Here is a 24,746-nt window from a genome sequence, read left to right as displayed (position 1 = left end):
ATTTTGCAATAGACTGGATTAAAGCAGTTTCAGTGATCTACAAAGAAAGTCTTAATCCATCAAAACATGACCAGTAGACTACAGTATAAAAGAACTGTAAGTGTTGGATTGAGCAGCTTTTCCCTCTCATCATGACTGTATTCTGTGCATCATTTTGCACTGAAAATGTCTATTATCAAATTGCAGGAATATCACGTTTCTGTTAGCTTTGTGGATCATTTATGCAAGCTGAGGACATTCCATAGAAGACATACACAAAAAACCCAAAACAACTCAGCTACTAACCAGTTTTACTCCAGGGTTAAGCAGCAAGCCAAAAATCATTCTACAGTTTTCAGAATTTTTCAACAGTCGGAAAATTTTGGAATATTCTTAGTCAAACCAAGGAAACATCAGCAATAAGACAAGTAACATCAGCAGTAAGACAAGTCTGGAAAAATTAAGTCAATTTTTTAAAAAGACTATATTTTACAATTAATAAAAATCAGGTTTATAAACACACACACACAAATTACAAGCAGTAATTATCCTGTTATGGCAGAAACCAGACCACGGCTTGCAGAATAAGTGGCAAAAGGGGGAAGAATTGGTGGTCAAGGTGCTTTAACTACAGTGCTCTAGACGGAGTTTTTAATAAGACCATTATCCAAAAATAACAGGATGCTAGTTAAACAACAGAGGGGTGTGCAGCATTGCCAACTTTACTAAGGGCAAATGGTTCTCACCCTGCTAACTGTGAAGATTTCATAATATTAGATTTTAACTGTTGTGTTTCGATTCTTAGATAAAGCTTTAATTCCACCACTAAGTCTTCCGTTTATTTTGGCTTATAGCAGCTATCTTTAAAAGCTTGTAGCAGCTCCCACAGTTAAAACTGCCTTAAACAGAGAAATCTTGACAAGCCAAGGGACCAAAACACTTGCCGGTTGCACTGCAGTGGGTGGCCAAGTCATAACAGCAACATAAGGTTTCAAGCAATGGTGTGAACAAGAGCTACTGAAGAGAACAGACATCAAAATTAGTCATGGAAACCTGCCTTGGCACACAGAGCTACCAGAGAACTATTACAGCTGTAGAGAAAAGTAGCAACAGGTAATTTTATATAAGCTATGAACCCTTTTGATATTTTAGAAAGCTTAATAATACTTGAACGTGTTCAATGCAAGTAAAACCAGCATCAAATTATTTTTCTAGGTACTTTATTTTAGTTTCAATTTAACATCTGCAAGCATGATATGGAAAGCCATCAAACTATTCTGAATTACAAAGACATTTCATGCTTTCATTCATCTGCCTGAGCATCAGTAACCTTAAGAAAGGGAAAAGAAAAAAAAAATAAACTAGCTCCTGTAGGAAATGAGACAGGGCTGTAGGAGCACACAACAGAGATGCTGGGTGATACTAGAAAGAAAAATTCCAAGTGAGAAGTTCAGGTTGTGTCCTGCAGAAGAACTCATTACAGAATTAACTTGTTCATTCTAGTAGTACTACAAATCTTGAGCTAATTTTCCCTCTATTACTCAAGCAACAACCATGTATGACACCACTCCAGGAATACACCATACCACCCATGTCACTACTCAGTGCCTGCAAAACAAAACTCTGAACTGTAGAAGAGACTGGAATTCAAGTCTTCTGAAGCGTCAATTCCCAGTTCATGAGCCTTTGCTAAAAAGGCTGGCACACTACATTGTTTCTATTTTAGCTATCGAATCTAAACCAGATACTCAGAACTATAACTGCAACACTACTTAACTGGGCAGCCAAACATGGATTATTTTTGGTTTTTTCCCCAATAAGTGTTACTACAAGTGGAACAGACAAGTTGCAACACTGCTTAGTATCAGGGTTAGCTGCATCTATACCACCTTCATTAAGGTAAAGTTCTGCGGTGGTGGGAAAACCACAACATCAAAGTACAGGTAAGCATCGTGCTGCTAGTAGAGTTCATTTCTCAAGTGCCTGCTTAAGTTCTCTGCTAAAAGGAAACCCATGACATTGGCAATGACTTCAGCATTTCTTGCTCAGTTCCTGAAGTGTAGTGTGACATTGGATTTTGGTCATTTACTATAGTTTAAAGTTTTGTTTATAGTTAGGTTACCATAGCTAGTAACAGTCTGTGACTCTCAGTGTGCCAGAATAAAAGTCTACTGAACATATAAGTGAGACATAAGCTACATGGTTGCCCCTGACTGAGAGGAGCAGGGGAAAAACCCACACAAAACTCCCTCAGTGAGCAAATCGCTCCTTTCAGCCCTGAGCTCCACATTCCCAAAGGTATTCAAGTACTCACTTTGCTCAGATATTCATCAAAAGTAAACAATTTCCATGTCTTTCCATGTATCTATCAGTCCAAGTAGTATTTTTATACTTGAAATGAACAGCTAATTATTGCATACAGTAAGAGCAACTGGGTGAACTGGGAAAAAAAATTAGAAACAATTTCACTTCAAGATATTCCATTGCTGGCACACAGTCATTTATCCCCATCCTGTTCTTCTCCCAACAAGTATTACTTGGGAGGAATGTTTTCTGAAATCATTTGCATAACGGCTCTGAGTTTTCAGGTTCTTCAACTAGACACCTCAACAAGGAAGGACAAAAGTACTTCTGCACTAAATGTAAGCCTCTCTGGAAAAAGCTAAAAAACCTCCTACAGCTCACAGATGTATAACTGATCTGCACATTGCCAGTCTCTCACATTCAGTCACTCATAGTTTCACTGTACTGGTTTAGTTTGGTGATCTGCTTTCAAACAAATTCCACAGATTTGATATCTTCTAAAATCTGGGACAGCAATTTCTAGCATCATGAAAAAAGCATTAATGCCTGCATTTTGTCCCCACCCATACAAAGCACAAAAGACGCAAGCAATTTTACATGACTAAGGCCCAGCAAACAGACCAACAGCAGCAGTGCTTGTGTCAGCAGGTTTATCCTCCCACATCCCGCATCCCGAGGACTCCATTATTTCATGGGGGCTGCAAAGAGAACAGTTTGTAAACAGGCAGAAGACTTTCCGAAACAGTTGGCCCTTCAGAGGGTGCTGCAGGCTTTAACCTTGAAATAGCCATGCTGCTCTAAGGAGACAGTACAGAGCCTAGGCTTGCTTGTTTGTTTTAATGTTCAGAATACACAAGTAAACAGCAGCTTAAAAATGTATTGAGCTTGTTTAAAAGCTCCACCAAGTAGCAGCCTGAACACAACGTATAAATAAACCCATGTCAAACAGCATTCCACAGTCATGTGTCAAGTGAAAAGCAGAAAGACTTGTCTGTCTCAAAGAAAATAATTGTGATCGCTTATATGCAAGCTAGCTTCCTATATACTGACTCGGGATTTTACCATTTAATAACAAGTTTCCTGAAAGTGTAGTATGTACAGGCATTACAAACAAGAGTATGATAAGCCCACTGTATACTAGGTTGTATTTCTAGACATTATTTTTTGGGAACTTCATTCAAAATATTTTTGTGAGACAACGTACCTGAACTGAGTTTACCCTCTTGAAAAACCCTAGTAAATCCCTACTCAGTATGACCCATCACCTCTGCTGGCCCCCAAAGCCTGTATTTTAGAATAAATCTCCTTCAAGAGATCATGTAGCAGATTACACTGCCCCTCATTTGTTTGCATTAAGCTTAAACATCAGAACCACTTGTAATAATCTACCAAAGATAAAACTCTTTAAAAAAAAAATCATTAATGTCAAACAGACATTTAACAGCTCCTCTGTTACATGGAAATGGGATGTCTACTATGAAAGGCCAGATGCTCAAATGGATTAAAGAGTGTCTAGCCTTTAAATCCTGCATCCACAAATCAACACTGACCTAGTGACCTAAAGTAAAATTTAATAATAATAATAAAAAGAAAAGTATTCAACAGCCACACACAGACTATTCAAGAAGGAAATAAAATTGTTAGCTCATGACTATTTGGACATTTACACAGTGCTCATCAGAGAATATAGTAAGAGCTGGAGAATGCCAAATCTAAAGTCCCCTATTTATCCTTGAAACAGGTTTAGCAAAGGCAGCGGAAAAGCAAGGTTCTCAGCACACCAGCAGCCTGCAATCAGGAGAAATGACCTCTGGAAGGGGTGCACAAGCTATTTATTACCTTTATGGTGATATGATTGTTGCTGTCTGTGAAGACTTGCCAGCGAGATGGTAATTCACATCCACGGCGAGAGCAAATCCTGCAGGTAACAGCTACCTTACCAGAAACAGACCAGTGAACAGTAACACATCCCACACCAGCTACAGAATAACCTTGAGGTGGTTGCCCTTCCCTCCAGCTAGGTTCAGCAAAGAGTCAGAACGGTGAAAGTCTAATCTGTTTTCAAGCACAAAAGCCAATCTGCCTCCTGTGTTCCTTTTAACAACGCAATTACAGACCTGCAACTTGCATGTGTGAACAAGTCCACTGCAGCCAATTAAAAGCAAGTTTTGCATAAATCATCCACTTCAACAGCAATGCAATACTTAAATTCTGGAGCAGGAAAGGGTTAAAAAAAAATCCTTTTAGTTACAACATGATACAGCTTCCATTAAGAGCGTTTGCCCAGTTCCACCAACGTGCAAGTGTGACATGATGTCTGAAAGGACTTGAGGCACATATACCAGGCTTCCACAAGCACAAGAAAAGCTCATACACCACAAACAGTTAAAGTACTCAAAGAAACAAAACCCTCCCAACCTCCCCCACACACACTTTTGTTAGGCATTCCAAGTCTTGGAATGCATCTTGTAGGTTAAACATTTATCCCAGTCAAATATGTTGCAATTGTAACTTACTAATTCCATCGGTAACTTTCCTCCCAGACTCCAAAGCACTGACATTTTAAGTGCATAAAAGCAGAGTGAAGATCAGTGGAACCGGGACTAACACAGTTTTAATTAAAAGCCTCTAGTAGTGTCCTCCCCTGTACCAAATAAAAATGGCAGTCCTGGCAAGAGGGATGAATGTAAAAGCTTTATTTGAAAAGGGAAAGCCCATACGTGACTAAAAATATCTGCTGAAGTAACATTTTATTTATTTGGGGTACAAACTAATTTTAATGCCTCTCCTTTAAGTCTGTAATTTGAACTACATACAAATAATGTTGTAAGTTCGTCATGTACTTATTATGAAAAAAATTAATACTCCTAGCTCCTACAGCACACCAAAAAATGTCTTTTAATGGGTACAAAAGCCTTACAAGCATGTATTTCTAATTTTATTTTCCCCTTTAAATGAAATCTTGCCATCAAAAGTGTCACGATATTTGCGGAGTATCCTGAAAACTCATGTCAAGTGTCCGTATAATCAAGGTCTATAAGAGAAGGAGTCCAAAATGTTTGGTTAGTTGGCGAGTTGGAGAGAGGGGCAGAGGGTGGGAACGAAGAGTGGAAAACCTGCTCCTGCATTCTGCCTCCCTTACGCTGTTTCCTCTGGGCAAACTGCATAAAACACCCTAAACATCCATTGTACTGCCAGCTCTGTTTGAACATTTCCCCCTCGTCTCACCCTTCATGCCAGTATGAAAACCAAACACGTATCACATCCAAAAAGAAATCACTGAGACAAAAAGCAATCAGCGTGAAAAGGCATGTAAATCAAACAGATTTGGCAGCGAACGGCATTTCATAAAGACAAGAGATATTGCTCCATTTGTATCAGTTTGGCCAGTTATTGTTCTAACTTACTACTTTAATGACCCCAAATTAAACTGCTTGAACTGAAACAGACAAACAAAGATATTTAAAATACAATTCTCACACACACACCCTCTTAACAATAAGCATTATTTCCATGCTGCTACAATCCTTAAATCATACAGTCACTGCACCAATTATAAATTAGTCACATACACAATGAATTTAGTACTGACCTTGCGAAAAGCTTACTCCTCTTGGCTAGAAATCATTAATAGTTTTGGGAAAATCCTTTTATGTGCTCCTCCAGCTAGCTAATCCCAGCCTTCCATTAACGCACTCCATTGCGGATAATTGCCGACAGCACACGCTCCCCTGCTTTTGCTGGTTCCCAACCCAGCAAGGATAATCACATTCCGGCGGGGAGCGAACAGATGGCAGCATCCATGGTAACCAGTCCTCCCCAGCTAGTGGTAGCACTGGGAGACTCCCGGGGACTGGGCAACAAGCGTTCTTTGTGCTTCAGCCTTGCAAAGCCTTAGTGAAGGGAGAGCCAGCTCCTAGAGCTCACTGGGCATGCCTAGCAGGTGCCTTGCCTTCGCAAGCAGGCAGAACACCTTAACAAAAGCTTGCAACCAGGTTTAACCTTGACACTGCCTACTCCTGCACCCTCCTTCAGCAGGGGGGAAAGGAGGGCAAAACACACGCTAAGGTGGAGGTGAAGCTAGCAAGGGTTTTCATTTGCTATTAAAACAGAGGGTTCAGAGAAATTAGCTGAAGACTGTTTCCCACCCCCCCACCCCCCACCCCCGACAAAATTATTTTCTGAAGGCAGGCTTAGTTCCCCTGAATGGGTTTGATTTTAGCACGAAGGGAGTGTTTGCTGCCTGATCTCTATCTCCCGGACCTTGCAATTGTTCCTCTCAAGAATACTCTAATCTCCCAACCTGGGGGTTTCTGAACAAGAACTGCACTGACCCTAGCTTTTGGTCTTAGGGCTCCTGCCACAGTTATCTGCTCCACATCTGCGAGACCAACGCTGATTCAGCAGCAGGCAAAGCTGCCGTGTCTCTGCTGCATGACTGGGTTGCTGGTGGAGGCGTGTCTGGAAAACCCTTTTTTTGCATCAAAGCTGTGCCTGAAACCACTGCTCTCACCAGGCCAGACCCACGCAGCTACACCCGCACCGACGGCGACAGCGTGCACCAGCTCTGCGAAATTCCCACCAACATTATCTGGAGGCAAAAGGGAAGTGGCTTTTCAAGACCATCTGATAATGATCTTGTCTGCAAAATAGAAAGAGCTTTGGAAGTGCATATTAAGGCTTTAAATACTGATGAGTTGCATGGGACCATGTCCCAACATATTTAAGGCTTGAAACACTGAACGTACAAAAGCACAGTAGTCTGTGGACTAAGGCTAGTGACGCATTCAAACTTTCTCTCCTCTCACTCAAAACCATGTAGCGTTTATGACTAGCACTGTGTCAAAAATTTTTGAGTAATACTACTTAAAGCTGAGAGAAGTTTGCACTTCAGGTTCCTACATGTTAACTTAGGCCTAGTGAATTATTCTTTTGAGGAAGGGAAAATTGTTTCCTTTCTCCCTTAATGACACCTTTGATCCTGTAGCTGGTCCTGCAGGGCAGCATTTGCTCCTGTAATGGACTGAAAAACCCTGTGCTGGAACCCACCATCACAAAAACACCCGTCTTTTCCCGTGGGTGGCTCCAGGCACGAAGCTCAATAATTTTCTTCTGCAACCCCAACCCCCACCCCAACCCTAATTTTCAGTTTACCTCATCCTTACTGCAAAAGGAAATCAGTTTTGTTTCACAGCAAGCACAATGAAGTTTTTCTTACATTGGTAAGAGATACCTCTATTAAACTGCTAGTGCATTAACACTGGAAGTCTCTCAGATCACTGCTGGTAGCGTTTGAGTACCTGTAAGCCATACAAGAGCCCCCTGCCACGGAAAGCATGGCAGCTGAAGAGGATGCAGACCTCAGAGGGGTCTCACAGGGCTCACAAGGGTACCGGGGACAGGCATGGGACCAAACCCAGGTCTGCTGACTTCCCCTCCAGGACCACGGTCCTTCTGACTCATGCCGCTAATTTCAACCCATTTTCTTCCTCTAAATAAGCAATCTTTACATCATCAAAAATGTCTTAAGCAACCACAGACACCAATCATCCATCAGCAACAAGGGCAAAATAATGTAAGGAAGGAAGCCAATTTCCTATTTAACTTGCCAATTGTTAATATTAAAAACTTTTCAGCATTTAAGCATTACAGAACACACCAACAGCATTTCTTGTTTTGCCTCTTAAAAATAATGACCGTGGCTCAGAAATTAGTTTTAGTATGCTAATAGATTTTACTTATTTATGCATTTCTGGAAAAAAATTGTGGCAATTATGTTCTTGGCAAACAGACTGACTTCAAAATTACAGGGATTCAAGTTCAGTTTCAGTCTTTTCCTTCATGAAAGAGACCTCCTACAAAGTAATTTTCTAGATTCATGTGAATTCTAACTTTGTATTAAAAAAATGTTGTCTACTGAAATATTATAAGCAATTTTGGCATTGGAAAACATGTTCCAGACACTGATAAAAACCCTCAGACCATCTGTTTTTGAACAAGTACTAGCTGTACTCATTATAGGAGGGCTGCTAGCAGAGTGAGGGTAACAACATTCAGAATCCATTTTGGATAAACTACATGGAGCAGCCACCACACAAAGAAAGAGGCAATGGGCTGCACTACACATTTTCACAAAAGCACTGTTAAAGTTACATGGAGCAGCACTAAAAAAGTACCTTCAGTATTACCTGACAAAGGATTTATTCAAACTACTTGAAAATGAGAGAGGAAAACAGCACATCCAAAATAATTTTGAGGAGGGGAGGACAAGGGAAAGAAAACTTAGCTATCTCCCCTTATTCTTTGGCCCAGTCCAAGCCAGATAGGAGTTTAGGAATAAATTGTTTTTAGCTGGAAGATATTAATGAAAAATAAGCAACACATTGACATCCTGTCTCCTGAATTGATTCCATTGAAGGGACTGTCCTTTGTAACGATGACACCATATGCTTCAACTTTTTCCAGTCCCAGCTGCTATCCGATAGACCAAGACTTTGGTATTTTACTCAAGTTGATGAGTACTCAAACTAGGCTTTAGAAATGTATGTTTTTCAATTTGGATATGTTATTTTGTTGGTGATGATTGCTTAAAATCTGTTCACCCAAAACAAGTTATGTGAGTTTAGAATAAGGCATATTGATATTGACAGAAGTTAGTCTCCATCCTCTGCATAAGATATGGAAGTTTTATTTATAAAGCCAACCACAGCATCTAGGTAAGCGACACTGGGCCTCACACCTGCATAATTTTGAACTTCTGCCCATTCCTCACACTTGTTTTTCGAATTCTACTGAAACAGCCTCATAACTCCTTACAGTTGCACCAACTGTACATTACTGCCAGAGATAAAGATAAAGCTATACAATAGACCACTGATCTGCTCTATTATAGTATCACATTTATTTCTAAAAAGAAAGCAACTTCAACATAATATGTATGTATGTCTTTTAACTTGATGCCATCTGGTATTGAGGAAGTTCACTTCAAGGTAAACAAGGCATCTACACTTTTAAGAGTATAAAAAACTCTTCTGCAAGCAATTGTAAGGGCTGAAATCTGCAAAATTTCCTCTGACTTGTCTAGAATCTCAAGATTTAACATTTTTTGTGATAAGCACAGAAGGGTTATGGCTTCCACACTAGTCCTTTAAGATCCCTTTGTATGACAGAGATGGTTTTCCAGTCTTGTCTCAACTGACTGTCTTCCTAAATTAAAAAAAACAATGGTACTTAGCAGAAGGAAAGCAATGAACTAACCCTTGCAGACAGCAAATTCTTCCTCAGCAGCACCTCTACAGACATAAAGCAAATGGAGATTTCATGCCTGGTGAGTTGCACTCCCCTTACTTCCAGACTGCATGGGTTTTCATTGACATTTGCTCCCTCAACATCACAAGGAAAAGACTATAAAGTTTCTTCTTCTTTCACAGAGTGCCCATGTAGCCTGGGAGTGCATGTGTGCTGAGCATGGGAGAAGGGGCAGCAACTGTTTTGCTCTTGTTCTTATGGCCACTGTTTGATTAAATGAAGTCAACATTTTGAGAGATAAACCTTTCCCTTCCAAACTGCTACTGCTTACAAAAGTGGGATTCGCAGCAGGGAGACAACCTATCTCCTTCTCACCAGTTCAGTGACACAGACTGTCTCCATCCACTGCAGCAATCATTCTTCTAATATTACAACAGCTGTTTCTGTGGATGTTTCTTTTTGGCAACTGTCATGAAAGCACAACAAAGAAACATGGACAGAGCTCATACTAGGCCATCTTAGTCACCTACCTGGTGTACAAGCCTGAAAGTTATCCTTCCTTTATAAGCAGTCCTTCAAAATAACTTTCAAGTTATGAAATTAAATTCCTTATAGAAATAGTAAACCCAAGGCTTCTATTGTTATGTCTCCAAAGATAACTATCTTCAGATCAGGAACAGCACCAGCCCAATACACATAAACACTTATTCCATAAACTGGAATTACTTTAGTTTCCAAATACTTTATGGCACCTCACCCACTGAGCTGTATCAGTAGTGCCTCCAAGCTAGTAATGCCTGTAGAAAAGGACATTGTTTTTCCTTTAAAGCCGATACCAAAGTATATCTAGAGTTAGTCAGGCACATTGATTAAAATAATGGAAAGTAAATAATGTAAAATGTAATTTCAAAGAAACATACGTCCATCCAAAGGCCATAGAATAGAATCCCTTTCTCCAGTAAAGAAATTTCTCTTGGAAATTGCTGATCAGGAACAGTTAGTTAACAGGATTTCTTGTAAATGCTGAATTATTTTTATGTCAACAGTAAAATGTAGTGCACAGAAGAGTTGTTAAGGAGAATGTGTGATAGCACAGCCTCCCTAAAGAGGATACTGCAGCTCAGGCCTTGCACATACAAGGCACAAGACAGCTCTATTGGTGGTACCTACTTAGAAGCAAGAAGTTTAGAGTTCCTTTTGCAAGATGTGCATGAACAGAGAGAAAGGGAGAGCCAACATCAAGGGACTTACATTCCAACAGCAGAATAAACTGTGACACTAATGCTTTTCAATCCGTCTGCATAAAAAAAAAAAAAAAAAAAAAAAGCAAGAGGGATGACAAAAGCAAAGCTGGTTTTAGCTAAGAACTCAGTTTGTCAAGGTAGGACAATTCAGTTCAGTATCTCAAAGCATCCAACAATAGGGCACAGCAACCACCAGACATGCCTGATTATTTCTGCAGTCACACAGAGTGTTTCCATGGAAAAGCAGCAGCCTCCTAGGTTTGACATTCAGTGTCTGACAGCTGAGCCAGCCAAAGCTCAGACACGCAAGACTCAAAGAGAGATCACAGACAGCTCTTTGGACAGGGTTCTGAGCAATGCAAGAGTAAATCCAGCTCTGGGGAAGAGCCTAACCCCAGGGGCTCTGCCCTGTGCTCTTTATTTACCAGTTAAGCTCCTACTGAAAGCAGAATAGACATCAGAGTAGCACATGGGTGTGAACTGTGGCCACGGGGCTTTCCTTTCTCTTTAGGCTTTACTAAACAGTTTCTGAGAAGTCTGGATGGGAACTGCAGGACTGCTTTTCTACCCTGGCCTGGACAACTCCCAACAGAACTTGTAAACAAAAAGATAGAAACGGTGTTTCTGGAAGAAAAACAGCCTGTACATTCCTTCCTCTATGAAGCATCCTTCAACAAAAACCATGAACAGTAGGAGAGTAAGAAAATGCAGAGAAACCATGCTACTACCATAAAATAATTCAAGATGTTATGGGTATTCAGTGTGCTAATCTCCTCTGTGCACGTACAGGAAGTTTTCGTACTTCATCAATTAAACCTGGGGGGAAAAAAAAAAAAACTTGTTATAACTCCAGAACTTTAATTTATGCTTCATAGAGGTAATCTGAGGTACACCAGGAGTGGTGGTATTTGAGCTGTGCTAAATATTACATCAGTGTCCTTGTGATTTAGCCCACTGCAGGTGGCTAACCTATTAGTGGCAAAGAATGCAGAAAAAAAAATAATCTTAAAATGCATTTAGCAGACTCACGTAATACACATTGATGCAATTTAAATTCCTCTCCAAACTCAGCAGTTCTTTGCCACAGATTTCCAAGATCTAGAAACACCTGGTTTAGATCCAACATAAACACCCTTCTGAGCACTCTGTAACAGTTTTCTGACCAAGCAACAGACGAATTTTACAAAACACCTTGCTCTTCCCTAGCCTGAAGCTCCTTCAGCAGGTTGAGAGATCAGTCAGCAGTAAGGTGTCTACAGACACCAGGCTTGGGATTTGATCAAGCAGTTGTGGAGCATGCTCCATCCATGCCCACAGCTGGCAGCTCCACTGACAAGTGGAAGGAAAAGTGGTATCACAGGATTTATTGGTAGCCACCAAGGCCACACCAACAAAAACTAAAAATTCCACCTACCTCTTGTGCCAGCTCACACATGTGGGTTCGCTTTTTTAAATCCCAAATTTAAGGTATCACTTAGGCCGACAGCAACTATGTGTATCACTAGAGTCATCCAAAATATTCCTGTTTTTATTTTGTATACATTTCAATGTCTCAAAGTTCTCTTTGCAGTCTACCTCCTCCCACAAGGATGAGCAACACAAGGATGAGTTTCACAGTTGCACAAAAACGAAGGTTTTGGCAGAGACTATTTAGACAAATCTGATGGGTACTAGTGGTCTTGGTCACTGCTGGGGCTTCCAGGTGGACCCATGACAAATACATGCCGTTAGAGGCACAGCGCACAAAATCACAGGTTCTCTCTTTCTCAGATCATATTCAATAGAAGTAACAGGTCCAGTATAGTTTATTACTATGCAGCATTTCACTTGCAGTAAGAATATCATGAATGCTTGTATTATTACTGCTAACAATATACAATACAACAAAGAAGGAGCCGTACCTTTCAAGGATCTTACTCTTTTGCTACAAGGGGATGGGGAAGGATATTAGCACATGGGTTACTCCAATACCTTGAAAGGTCTAGACTTCTCATAGTTTGTATTTAATTGCAGAAGTATTTACTACATATAAGGATAAAGAAAAAAAATAAACAATGTAAATCAAGATATGCCTCCAAAGAAAGACTCCTACACATTCTGAGAAAGTAGTAATGACTGACATACACACATACAAAGCCGAACTAAAACAGTGATCTTGCTCACCAGAAAAAATTTTGGAAACACTGCTGAAGTTTTAATTGTCTCTGCTATAGCACTGGTGAGCTCACTGAGTCAAAGCCATGCAGTACAAACAGGGATGAATATTTAACAGCATTTCTATGTCCCTCAAGTAACGCAATATAGTGCAAATTCATACATGTAGTGTATATCTACACTACAGTGAAATATGCTCCATCCAGTCTGCCTGTATTTATATTTTAAACAGCTAGAATATAGGCAAGCTAGTAGATTATTATCTAAACTTCACTTCCATGAAAACTGAACATTTGGTGATGCACTGTTATCTAATGCTGTGGGTGGGCTGTAGTGACATGCACCGCTTCCCTCCCTTCTATACTCTCACAGATCATGACTATTTTCAGACTGCACATGACAGAAAAATAGGAAGGAAAGGTTAGGAAAGTGTCAGAAAATAAGTTCAAATTTGCACACAAATCTATTGTGTGCTGTGAGGAAGGTCACAAGATTCAACTTCTCATTGTAGGGATAGCTGCCTTGGATCAAAACAGTCATGTTCTGCTTCTGCTGCTGCTCACCCAAGCGATGAGAGCGCAGTTCAGTCCAGCTGCCCTTGGATGCTGACAGATCACTTATCCTTCCTCAACGACAGCAAGCAACATGCTTCTTGTTGATATTAGCAGAAAAACTAGATCTAGACTACAGAATGCACTCCTGCACAGACAATTTGATCACAGGCTACTAGTGAACTTCCTTGACTCCTGCTGTCCTCCAGTTCTTTAAGAGAGCTCTGTAAGTGTATCAGCTACAGGCCAGGATTAACAAACTATGCGTATCTTTATTTTCCAATATTTCTGAGGCTCCCACAGATCAAAAATTTACTTCAAAATCAGTAAATTATTTTAAAAACAGGGAAAAAAATTAAAAAAAGAGGTCTACTTACAGAAACCCATGCCTTATAAAGGAACATCATTACTGCAAGCTGAAGTCCTTACATTCCAATGTTTTTGTGCAAGTAACTACCCATCTAGGAGACAGTCCTTAAACTGGGCATTGAATGAACATTATCAACTCGTTATATAAAAAAGGAAGTTCTGAATTTCATAACTTAGTGACATAGCTCAGGAAATAAGCAAGAAGAAACATTTCAACACAGAGTAGCAGCAGATTGTGCGAGTAGGAACTTAAGTCAAAGAAAATGTTTAGTTAAAAAGACATAAAATCCTTACAGGTCAAGATTCATTTGACTCAGTGTCACCAATAAGGAGAACTCTATAGCTGTAGAAAGCTGTAGATAGCTCTTCCGCATTATATAAGCTATATTCCAGTCACACCTTTAAGATCTTTTAAGAACCCTTACTTCTTAACAAAAATAATGGGCAGTTCTGACGATGCAGAATGGCTGTCATTCAATGTAGAAGAGTCGTTCTGTGTTTTAGTTTGTGAAGAACTAGAAACACATGGGGAAGTTCAGAGAGGGGATTTGTGTAAGTTACTTGTGCTTGAAGTCTCACTACTCTTTTCATAGTACTAAACTGTATAGTAGTGAGTTATTATCTTCCAGTACTAGGAAACTCATAAACACAACAATCTTAGTGCATTTGGTGCTCTTCTATCTTTGCTTCTTATCTTTGTTGTCTTTATATCAAATTTCAGCAGAAGGCCTCTAAGCCTTCTACTGCTACATGTTTGAGCCATGCAAAATTGCGCACAGAAACATGTAAGCAGTGACTTCAAAACCTTCTGACTCTCTTCTGCGTTAACTTCTATCTTACTGAAATGGTACTAGAGGATTTTCAGGTAAAATAAAGGACTTTTTTCAGCACGCCACAATAGTGAACCCTTACAACAAAATCCCATGGCATCAGACATAGAAGATGCCAGCAGCTTTGTTTAGAAAGTCTGCTAGACAGCCAGATACCTCACACTACCTGCTCTGTGCAGCTTCTTTAGAAGTCCATTAAATACTTCACTTCTCATTTTAGGTACATTACATACAGAGAAAAAAAGCCCATTTCAACAGATCTCTGAAGAAATGAGGTATAAGCTACATCATACAGAGCACTGTGTGTAACTGCCTCTTGCAGACAGTCTTCTCCCTTTGAAGTTGGGATGTGTGAATCCCTTTATAAGCACAACTTTTATGCATCAGCTGTAGAAACAAATTACTTGAAAAAAACAGGTAATATCATTATCTCTCAATATACTAGAAGTCCCAACTCCTGGCAACAGAAGAATAATTCTAGAAAATCTGAGGTGTCACATGAAAGAGTTTCACAGACCTCATATCGGGAAAAGTTTGAAATCATTAAGAAAGTGACAAAAGTAATCAAATAAAAAGATAAAATCTTTTACATGGGTTTTGGAGGTTTGGGGTTTCTTAGTGTTCTTTTATTTTGAGAAACTACTGAAGACTTTGTTAACTTTCATAACAGTAAGACACAACAGTAATGCAATGCAGAAAAATAAAATAAAGTCTTGCGAAGTCAAGATTAATTGCCCCATACATGCTAAGGGGCATACATGCCCCATCCCTGCAGGACAGTGCCCTTCACAAACAGCTGCACTAGGAAGACTAACACCCACTGGAGTATCTCCTCCTCAAATAGATTTTTTTTTTTTTTTTACAACACGAGGTACAATAAGCTAAAAGAAAAAGAGCAGCACATGTCTACTGCACTATTGCTTCATAAAATGTGAAAATTTAGATTTCAGAAAATTGTCATTTAATGATCAATAGGACAGTTCCAGAAATATATTAATAGAAGAAATACCAGAGGACTACATATTCCAATGCTTAGCTCTGAAGCATAACTTGTATGTCTAGTCCATCCTGGGAAGATGGCTGTGAGAAGACTACATCATCAAATGCATGCACTACACCTACCTCAGCCTAACAGAAGAGAAAGAAAAATACAGTGCAGCCAGACAGTTCATCTAATGAATTTATGAACTGGATTTTAATGGTTCTTCACTAGAAAACCATCTGGTGCTACTAGCATAATTCAACCACACTCTGATTTTCACCTAACTACTAGCTGGGCTAAGATTCTCAGCATTATCATAAAAAATGGAGTTTAAACATCATCATCTCTAATGCTGTCTACTATCTCTCCCAGAAACCCTTCTCATGCTTTTCTTCAAGCCCTGAAGCTAGTATTTGAAAGCTCAGTATGAATTATAACAATCTTTTCAGTCATATGACTTCCATCAACCTCCTGCAACTTTAACAGCATATTGAATTTTCACATTCTTTTTCTTCCTGCTAATTCAGGTTTTAGAAGGAAGTGATAGCTGAACAGAAATGAATGAAACAAAAAGTCTGCTTTTCATTTTGCACAGTTACATTTGATCAGCACTCTAACCATTAGGAGTGATTGCTGTTATCTACAGGAAAACACCTGCATCCAGCACTCTGCAAAGAGCACTTACTCATCTGGACCACAATTACTTAGAATACAGCAGCATTGTATCATGTATTACACTGCCATTTATTTGAACTCCTATTATTTTATTTAAACTTACCTTAAGCCTTTGATGACAAATAATTAAGGCCACATTGTAATACAGTGATTTTTTTTGTGTGTGTGTCTCTTCAAATAGTCTATTTCTATTGCTTCAGTAAATTGTAATCTAACTTTAAGGCAATCCCATACTATGACGGGACACAACATAGCAAAATCTGTAGTCTAACAGGGTTCAGATTCAACTATTAATCAGTCACTCTACTACAAAACAAGTAGAGACTTTAATAAGTTGTGACATTCATAGCTGGAAGCTACAAAACGGAGACAGAGCACCCCAGAATAGATTTTTAACTCAGTACTACATGATCCAAAACAAATAAATCTCCAAAATGCATCCATTCCAACTCAAAGAGAAGATTTAGCACATCCAAATTTAAGACACTCAGTTGTAAAACCAAAGGCATCTACATCTGTGTTTTATCAAAAATGATGCTAAAAATGGATACAAATACTTCAGTTGACTCAACACAAAACAGCAGCAGAAGGCTGCCAAACTGAGCGTGTGTTCCTCTGAACACAATATACATCCTGTACATTTACCACCTCTCTCCAAAGCAGCAGCTGGAAGCTAGAAACACCTATGTGGCTTACGGAATGGAGGGAGAGACTGCTCAACATTTTATTTTAAAATGGAAAATTCAACCATTTTGGTTTTTCCAAAAGCTCGGGAAACACTGAAGAAATAGCCGAAAGAGACTCTAGTCCCAGTTACTTAGACTATGAGGACACTGTAAACCACAAGAAGCCTTACTGTCTTTCTTAACAACCTCTCTGGAGGTTTGAGGGATTCAGTTGTTTGGATTTGGGAGCAGAAAGATCTGGCAAGGTCTCTTGGGATGCATAAGGAAGCCTATATAAGTACAGTACATGATAGTAAACATTCTTGCTATTTTCCTTTCCCTGTTTGACAGCACATATCTTCACTGAATATTGAAACCAAAATCTGCCAAGGGCCCGTATTTTCAGAAGACTACCAACCTCTAACCCAAAATAAGCAAAAACATTACGTGTGTGTTCAGAGGAATTTTTCCATGTTCATACCGTGGTCTCTCCCATACCCAGGAGAATAACAAAACAATAGCTATGTTTGATTATAGTCAATAAGCATCCTTTTTTTTTTTTTTAATAAACAACCAGGATGAATTAGTACTCCCTTTTTAGATTTTGTTGCGCATACACTACGTCACAGCAATGGGTCAAATTCTCAGGTATTCTGGAAAAAGTGGCTTTGCGGAATTTTATACTCATCTACTCAACATCCTATTTCAGTAGAATAGCCAAGGGGCAGGAGGGGGGGAACAGCTCCTTGAAACAGAAAAATTTGATAACAAAAACTGATCCATCATTAGGTTTGTAAGACAGCTAAAGGAAAAGAGGAGCTGCTAGAGAACCCTGACGTGCACATAAGCACAGAACTGTTTTCATTTCAAAGCAGGTGAGGGCTGGTGGGGGTGGTGGTGGTGCTGTTTGTTTGGTATTTAAGTCTATAAATAAGCCAGGCCCTACAGAGTTATTATTAATCATGTTCAAATCACATCAGGTTGCCAACACCTAATTGTCCTCACACCTGTACATTCTGTACATCTCCCTCTAAATTAAAATGGTAAGTTTTATTAATCAGCAGTGACAGCACACAGTACTTTTTCATGCAGCAAGAGCCAAGTAAACTGGAAATAGCTCACAGAGCTGAACAAGCACAAAAGCTCTTTAAGTTTACTTCATGCCAAAACCTTTGTGCTATCTATATTACTATTCAGATAACACATACTGGAAATTTTTCTATAATTTGTTTTTAAATACAAAAGTGTTTAGGTCATCAGTGTCATAAAAAGCAATTTTTTTTTACAAAGATACCCACTTTCATTTGGTCCCTGTCACTTCACTGCAGATTCTGAACAGCTGTCCTGCATTTTGCCAAGTCCATGGCCACAATACACCCATGACACTGACTCACCATTTTAGAGTGCAAACATTGCTACTTATTCTTTAGCTTCTTCCTAATCTTTTTATGGTTTAGGACATCCTCATTATGACTTTTAAATCAGTTGCACATGGAAAGACATACTGCAGCTAAAGGATCTCTGATGAGTGTATGCACTCATACCTTGAAAAACTAAAAAAAAAAGTCTTTACAAACCACATAAAAAAACCCAAAACACCAAACCAGGTCAGATTTGCCTTTTCCAAGGATTTTTTTATCTTTTCTGTACAGGACTCAAACATATTTATGGTGTTGCAGTATGTCCCAGGCATTTATCAGAATAGATTGCTGAGCCTTTCTGTCAACAACCATGACTGACTGGAGGTGGTGGGTGGTGAAGATTATGACTTTTTGCCTTTTCCAGAACTGAAACTATTTGCCTGTATGATGATATTTTCATAAAAGACTTTCAAAGCAGATGTCTGATGCTGGGCAATAAATTCAAAAATCAAGCCATTAAATACACAGCTGTAACAGGCTTGTATTTGCTGCTCCCATTTGAGGAATCCACTTTTGCAAGGTTTGGATCCTAGAGTGCATTATCGTCTTAGCTGGCACCTTATTATGTACCTGGATACTAGAAGGAAAAATGAAAAATGACTGTTGAAGAAGAAATTTTATATTAAGTCTGCAGTTCCTTCAGGACAGACCATCACAGTAACTAAAATACCAAGGAAGATGTCTCAAGATATAATATCACATATTATATGATATATTCAATGAGTATATAATTGAATGACTTCCTTAGAAAATGAAGCCATGGACTGCAAATAAATCATCTACAGGAGAAAAGCTCTTGCAGCTAAGGTGCTGAACTAGAGGGAGCATGAATCACAACTACAAAATGCTGCATGGTTTCTTTTGCTATCCAAGTCAAAGGAGTTTGTACTTCTGTGTTTACTGTAGGAAGCAAAACAACTAATTTATCTGCCTTACACAGAACAGCAGCCAATGAAAAACAGTATTTCAGTAAGAGCTTCTTTAGTGTGGCCCATCTTGTAATAAATATTCTTACTGTCTTACTGCTGCAAGAGAGTCACTGCCCAAAGTGTTACTGCAAATTATTGAATGAAGTTAGATAAAAGGAAACTCTCTGTATGCTTTGGGCCATTCATATTTCCAGCTAAGCAGTCAGGCATCTACACTCTTACAGGAGCATTTGCAGATCACAACAGACAATCTACCAAGTGTTAGACCCCATCCGGTTCAAGCCACTTTTCCTCCTACCCCAGCTCATACAAAAAATTAGTTTTGAAGGAACCTTAAAGGTAAGCTAGTCCAATTCCCTCCTCAGAGTAGGACCAGCTTAGATCATGTTGCTCGAGGTCTTGGCAGTTGAGCTCTGAGTGTCTCCAAGGATGGAGTTTCCACAGACCGTCTGGGCATCTCTTCCAGTGTTTGAACACCCTGATGCCAAATTTTTCTTCCCCTGACACGTAGGTGGAATTTCACTTGTTGCAGTTGCATTTGTTGCCTCTTGGCCAATATTGTTCATCGCCAAGAGTCTGTCTCTGTCACCTCCACACACACCCACACTAGGTGACAGAAAATAGCAATAAGTTACTCCATAGATGTCTCTTCTGGACAAGCCCACTACTGTCAGGCTCTTTACGTCATGTGTGGCGACCCCTGATCCTCTTGGTCAACTGGACTTACTCCAGTTTGTCAACATCTTCCTTGCACGAGGGAGCTCACAACTGGACACAATACTCCAGCTGTGGCGTGACAGGCACAGAACTGTCACTGAAGGACTCACTTTCCTTGACTTGCTGCAGCTGGTCCTGTGTCACCACAAGGGCACACTGCTGACTCACATTCCTCCTCTTCGTCAGCTCCCTGTTTCTGCAGCACTGCTCTCCAACCAACAGCCTGTACTATTGCACAGAGATTTTCCAACCCAAATACCAAAACTTTCATTTGCCCACGATGAACTGCATGAGGCTTCTCTCAATCCATTTTTCCAGTCTGACAAAGTCCTTCTGAAAAGCATCCCTATCTTACCCATATTGACTGCTCCCTTCCCATGTTTAGTGTCATCCACAAAGTTGCTGAAGATGCCTTTCTTTCCATTGTCCAGGTAGTCAGTGGCAATATGGAACAGTATCAACACTGGTATTAACCCAGGAAAAAGAGATTCCTCTCCTTTCCCTGTCTTCCAGGCAGCAACTGTAATTTGGCTGGCCTGTAAATTGACCCATGTCCTCCAGAAGACTGCTAAAATTGCTTTCGGAGCCAGAATTGCTATCTGACCATCATGTCCTTACCCAAAGGGCAACATTCCTAAAATGAAGTAGAGCTGAGGTGGTTCCTCATACCACAGTTTAACATTACATTATACTCAAAGTAAAGCAATTTGCATAAAGTACCTCAAGAACATCAGTAAGTTAGTTATTGTCTTTCTTATCAGCTTAGTTTCCAGTGCTTCAGGTTTCTTTCCTGCCCAAAACTGTTTGTGTATGTGACAGAAAGAAAACAAACAAGAAAAAGCCAAGAAGAACTTTGCAAAACTGTTTTGGTGGGTTTCTTTCCCAAAAGGTCCTTTGAAGTGTTTTAAGAGCTTAGTAACTTCACAGAAGGGAAAGAATTTGTACATTTTTGGTGTATCAAAGCATAGCACAACTATTCATACAGAAATAAATGGACATACTAGATGTCAGATTAACATGTTAGGTTTGGGTTCTTGGGCTTTTATTTGGAGGGGGCTGGGATTAAGAAGAAGCAGAAAAGCATAAACAGCATTAGGAAGAAGCAGAAAAGCATAAATTATAGCAATATCAATGTATCTTAATTCACAGAAGATAAGTTTGCAGGCAATTTCCATGGATGAAGCACACTGAGACCTTGGACCTTAGCTAAAGTCACAAGCAAATTCCCTTGAACACCACGTGTCATCAATTTGGAAACTAACAATACTCACAGCTGCTAAAATACCCCATAAAACAATGCAGTTCATACCTGAGAAAAAAAAAATTTGGACTTTTTTCACTTGTTTGGAATTTTCACTTACGTCTATTAATTCTTGATTAGTTTATTTAAGGCAGGAAAAATAATTTACAGGAGTACTCTGGGGCAACAGAGTTTAAGCTTAGATTTAAGAAGAGAGTATCAAGACCATATCATAGAAAACACGTAGAAGTTAATTTAATAAACCCTTCAATTTAGATATGTGACTTTACCTTCTATGAGATAAATGAACTCTATTAAATACTAGAAAGGAGCACAGGACATGATCATCCTTTTTAAAGAATAAAGCTCACCACACCACGTTCTCCTCACATTCAAGCGTACAGTTTATAGATACCTGCATTTGTCTTAGAGATGCTTTGAACCAAGAGAACAGAAAGCTATCCATGACAAAATCTGGGAAACACTGTAATCCAAACAGGAATCAGTGAAGGAATTACTACGTTATATTCCTACACAAAGAAGTTAAAGTATTAAAAAAAATCATGACAAAAGAGAACAAGTCTGATGGTACACCACTGAATTACTTTAAGAAATCTAGGTTCAAATTCTTTGGCTCCACAATTAATTTTTTGTGCTCAACATATTCCTTAATTGTCCATGCAGACTTCTTGTGGGTAACCATAGCACTGAATCTCACTATGAAAGTGCAAGGAGGAAACACTCACTCGTTACGTGAGGCTATGCAGATATTTATAAAGCACGAAAAATGAACATGCAGTTCTGGATGGCACCCATGGTGTTTTTAAGCAGCTACATGAAAGAGGAAAAAAAAGTGACCCAGGAATCAAAATAAAAGTCAGACTTTGTTCTAATATGGGGTGGAGGAAACTGCTCTCCCCTTACAGGACAAACAAATATCATCAACTGCCTGACACAAAAGGGAAGAGGAAAACAACAGGAAAACTTGCCAGCTGGGGAAAGCTGTAGTCAACTGCCAAGGATCATTTTAGGGTTGCAGCTGCTTGTCTCTGCCAAGTTTAAAGAGTTAGCTGTTCTAAAAGTATATTAAAAAAAATGCCGCTGGGGAGTTTAAGTACTGACCTTGTAAGGAAAAATTCCATGGAGAAGAGAGCAAACTGCCAGGATACCAGGAATTTTGTTAAACATCATCTCGTGATTTCCCAGGTTCAGCTTCAAAACAGCTATTTCAAAAATGCAACTGATGTTGCTTTTTTCTGCTCAGATCCCTACCCACAGAGCTGCCAGTCTCCCATGTGTCCATCTGAATTCAGTTCCACACATCCCACTCCAAAGGGAACAACTTCTAGACTGAGAATGTTGCTACTACTATATCATCACAAATCTATTTTTACTGGGTGATGCATGGTGCTTCTGGGAAGACAGCAGATATAAAATTTCTCTCAGTATTTTAAGATTATTCATGTACAGAGCTCTCAGCGATGCCATCTCTTGAGATTTTAGAGAAGCACTGGTGATAAGCATACTTTCAAGTATTTTAGGACTTAAAAGGGCTAAATCTAGTAAAAAAAAAAAAAAAAAAAAACAACCCAAGTATCAAGGTTTTCCCCACATAACAGTGTGCTTGCACCTAAACTATAAAAAGTATGACTTTTTTAAGATTATTTTTTTTTTAAACAGAAAAATCTGAATGGCATAACACTGATATCCGAAGTGTCGTGAAGGATGATCAAATCACCTTTGTGATATTTCTAAGAGTTCAACAGGAATCTCCTCAAATGGATGATAAAGGAAGAAGTGACGTAAAAGTGTCCAAACCGGGGGGGAGTGGGGTCAGGGAAGTGATTCATTATATAACATCTGCACTTAGGTTTCAAACATATTACATACAGCATGAGATAGAAAAAGCGTAGCAGAGACAGGTGCAGGAAGAAACCCAGATACGTACACACAGTGTCATGTCCTTTAACACCCCCAGAACCAGCTGACACTTACTTTAATTACTCAAGAAAACCAGGAAACATTTATTCCAGCCTATAAACTTTTAGCCAGAAGTTCTGCTACCCTTCTCCTTAAATCAGAAGCAACAGAATGATGTAAAATTTACCAGTTTTGAGGGAACAGGCAGATGTAATTTTGTTCCTCTGTAGTTACAAGGGTGACCAGTACCCAATGTGTGTGGGGCACTACTCCACACTGAAGATGATTATTTGCCAGAAGACTTGATGACTATCATCAGATATCATTATTATACAAGCTTAAATGTCTATGTAATAAGCATGACAAAAAGTAGAAGCTACTGGAAACCACAAAATTATACTAAAAAAAGGCAGAATTCTACTGCTACCTGACAGTTTATTATTTTACAGCATTCCCCTCCACCATTATCACAACAGAAGCAATTCAATCATGGTTATTATATCTCACTGCTGTTTCACAGCAATCAGCGTGGCTGTTACTTTCAGTGACAGTCAGACATATCTCTAAGGCAGTATACACTTCCTGCTGCAAAAGCGGCCAGCCAGCCATTTACTTTCCTATTTACAGAACAAACTGGCACACAAAACAGGAACCTCAAAATCCAGCCTCAAGACTCTTATCGAGGGACACAGAACAAGAGAGAAAAACTAAAGACTGAACAGGACACCACAGAAGTTTGTCAGAAGCACAGAGTGGGTTGAGTACATTCAATCACAATTCAAAATAATAGTAATAATTTAACATTCACACTGTACAAGTCAGTTAAAAAATGCCTTCTTCACAAAATATGTGTTTCTTAGCCAAGCCTTTCCTCTGGTACAAATACATATACAATAATGGTATCTGGAAGTTCAAGTGTCAAGGTGTGTAAGAGGTCAAAGAAAATTTATCAAGTTTAGAGTTATCTATCAGACACTGGCTGTATCTTCCAAATGTATGAAGGTAAGAATATCTATCTGGAATACATTCAAGATAAAGAAGGAAGTTTTAAAAATAAATCTAGTTGCACACACCGATACTGGCTCACCAGTTTCATTTTGACTATTACAGGGATATAAAGTAGTATTGAGGAACATTTACTTAAAAAAAAAACCAAAAACCACAAAAAAAACCCCAAAACAGACTCAAGTCAGGTTTCACAAAGAAACAAGCTGTTCTCTGAGAGACCTAGGTGATCACTGGGAACCTCCACTACATAAAGACTGTATTTCATCAGAACTGATTTGCATTGCAGTTACAGTGCTGTGTACAACAGTCTTTATGCTCCACAAATCTCACAGTTACAGTGCAGTCTGATGCAAAAATGACCACGAGCTATTTCTAGGCAATGTCAGAATCCTAAAGACAAAGACAAGAATTCACAGGAAGATCACACAACATGGCAGTAGGCAAAAGAGTACAGGGCTAGGACTTCATGAACTATGGCACACAACTCAGATAGAACCACTTCCAATGGTC

General features: G+C 39.3%; 1 protein-coding gene across 7 annotated transcripts in view; it reads right to left on the bottom strand.

Annotated features, from left to right (window-relative positions):
- FGD4 (FYVE, RhoGEF and PH domain containing 4) overlaps positions 1-24,746 on the bottom strand; it is a 110,257-nt gene that overhangs the window by 61,752 nt on the left and 23,759 nt on the right. Inside the window, exon 1 of one of the 7 annotated variants that reach the window (XM_027807600.2) lies at positions 13,858-13,976. The exons of 3 other annotated variants lie outside the window; for them this stretch is intronic. In XM_027807600.2, the coding sequence (XP_027663401.1) occupies positions 13,858-13,867 (10 nt within the window). In that variant the 5' untranslated portion in view covers positions 13,868-13,976. Of the gene's footprint in view, positions 1-4,122; positions 4,282-5,875; positions 6,167-13,857; positions 13,977-24,746 lie in introns of those variants that run through there. 3 more of the 7 variants (XM_027807602.2, XM_005440862.4, XM_055710958.1) reach the window with 3 other exon arrangements.

This window comes from Falco cherrug, chromosome 5 (genome assembly GCF_023634085.1).
Source record: "Falco cherrug isolate bFalChe1 chromosome 5, bFalChe1.pri, whole genome shotgun sequence".
Taxonomy (NCBI): Eukaryota; Metazoa; Chordata; class Aves; order Falconiformes; family Falconidae; genus Falco; species Falco cherrug.
The sequence above is the reverse complement of the archived record's forward strand: the minus strand, read 5'-3'. Positions and strand labels throughout refer to the sequence as shown.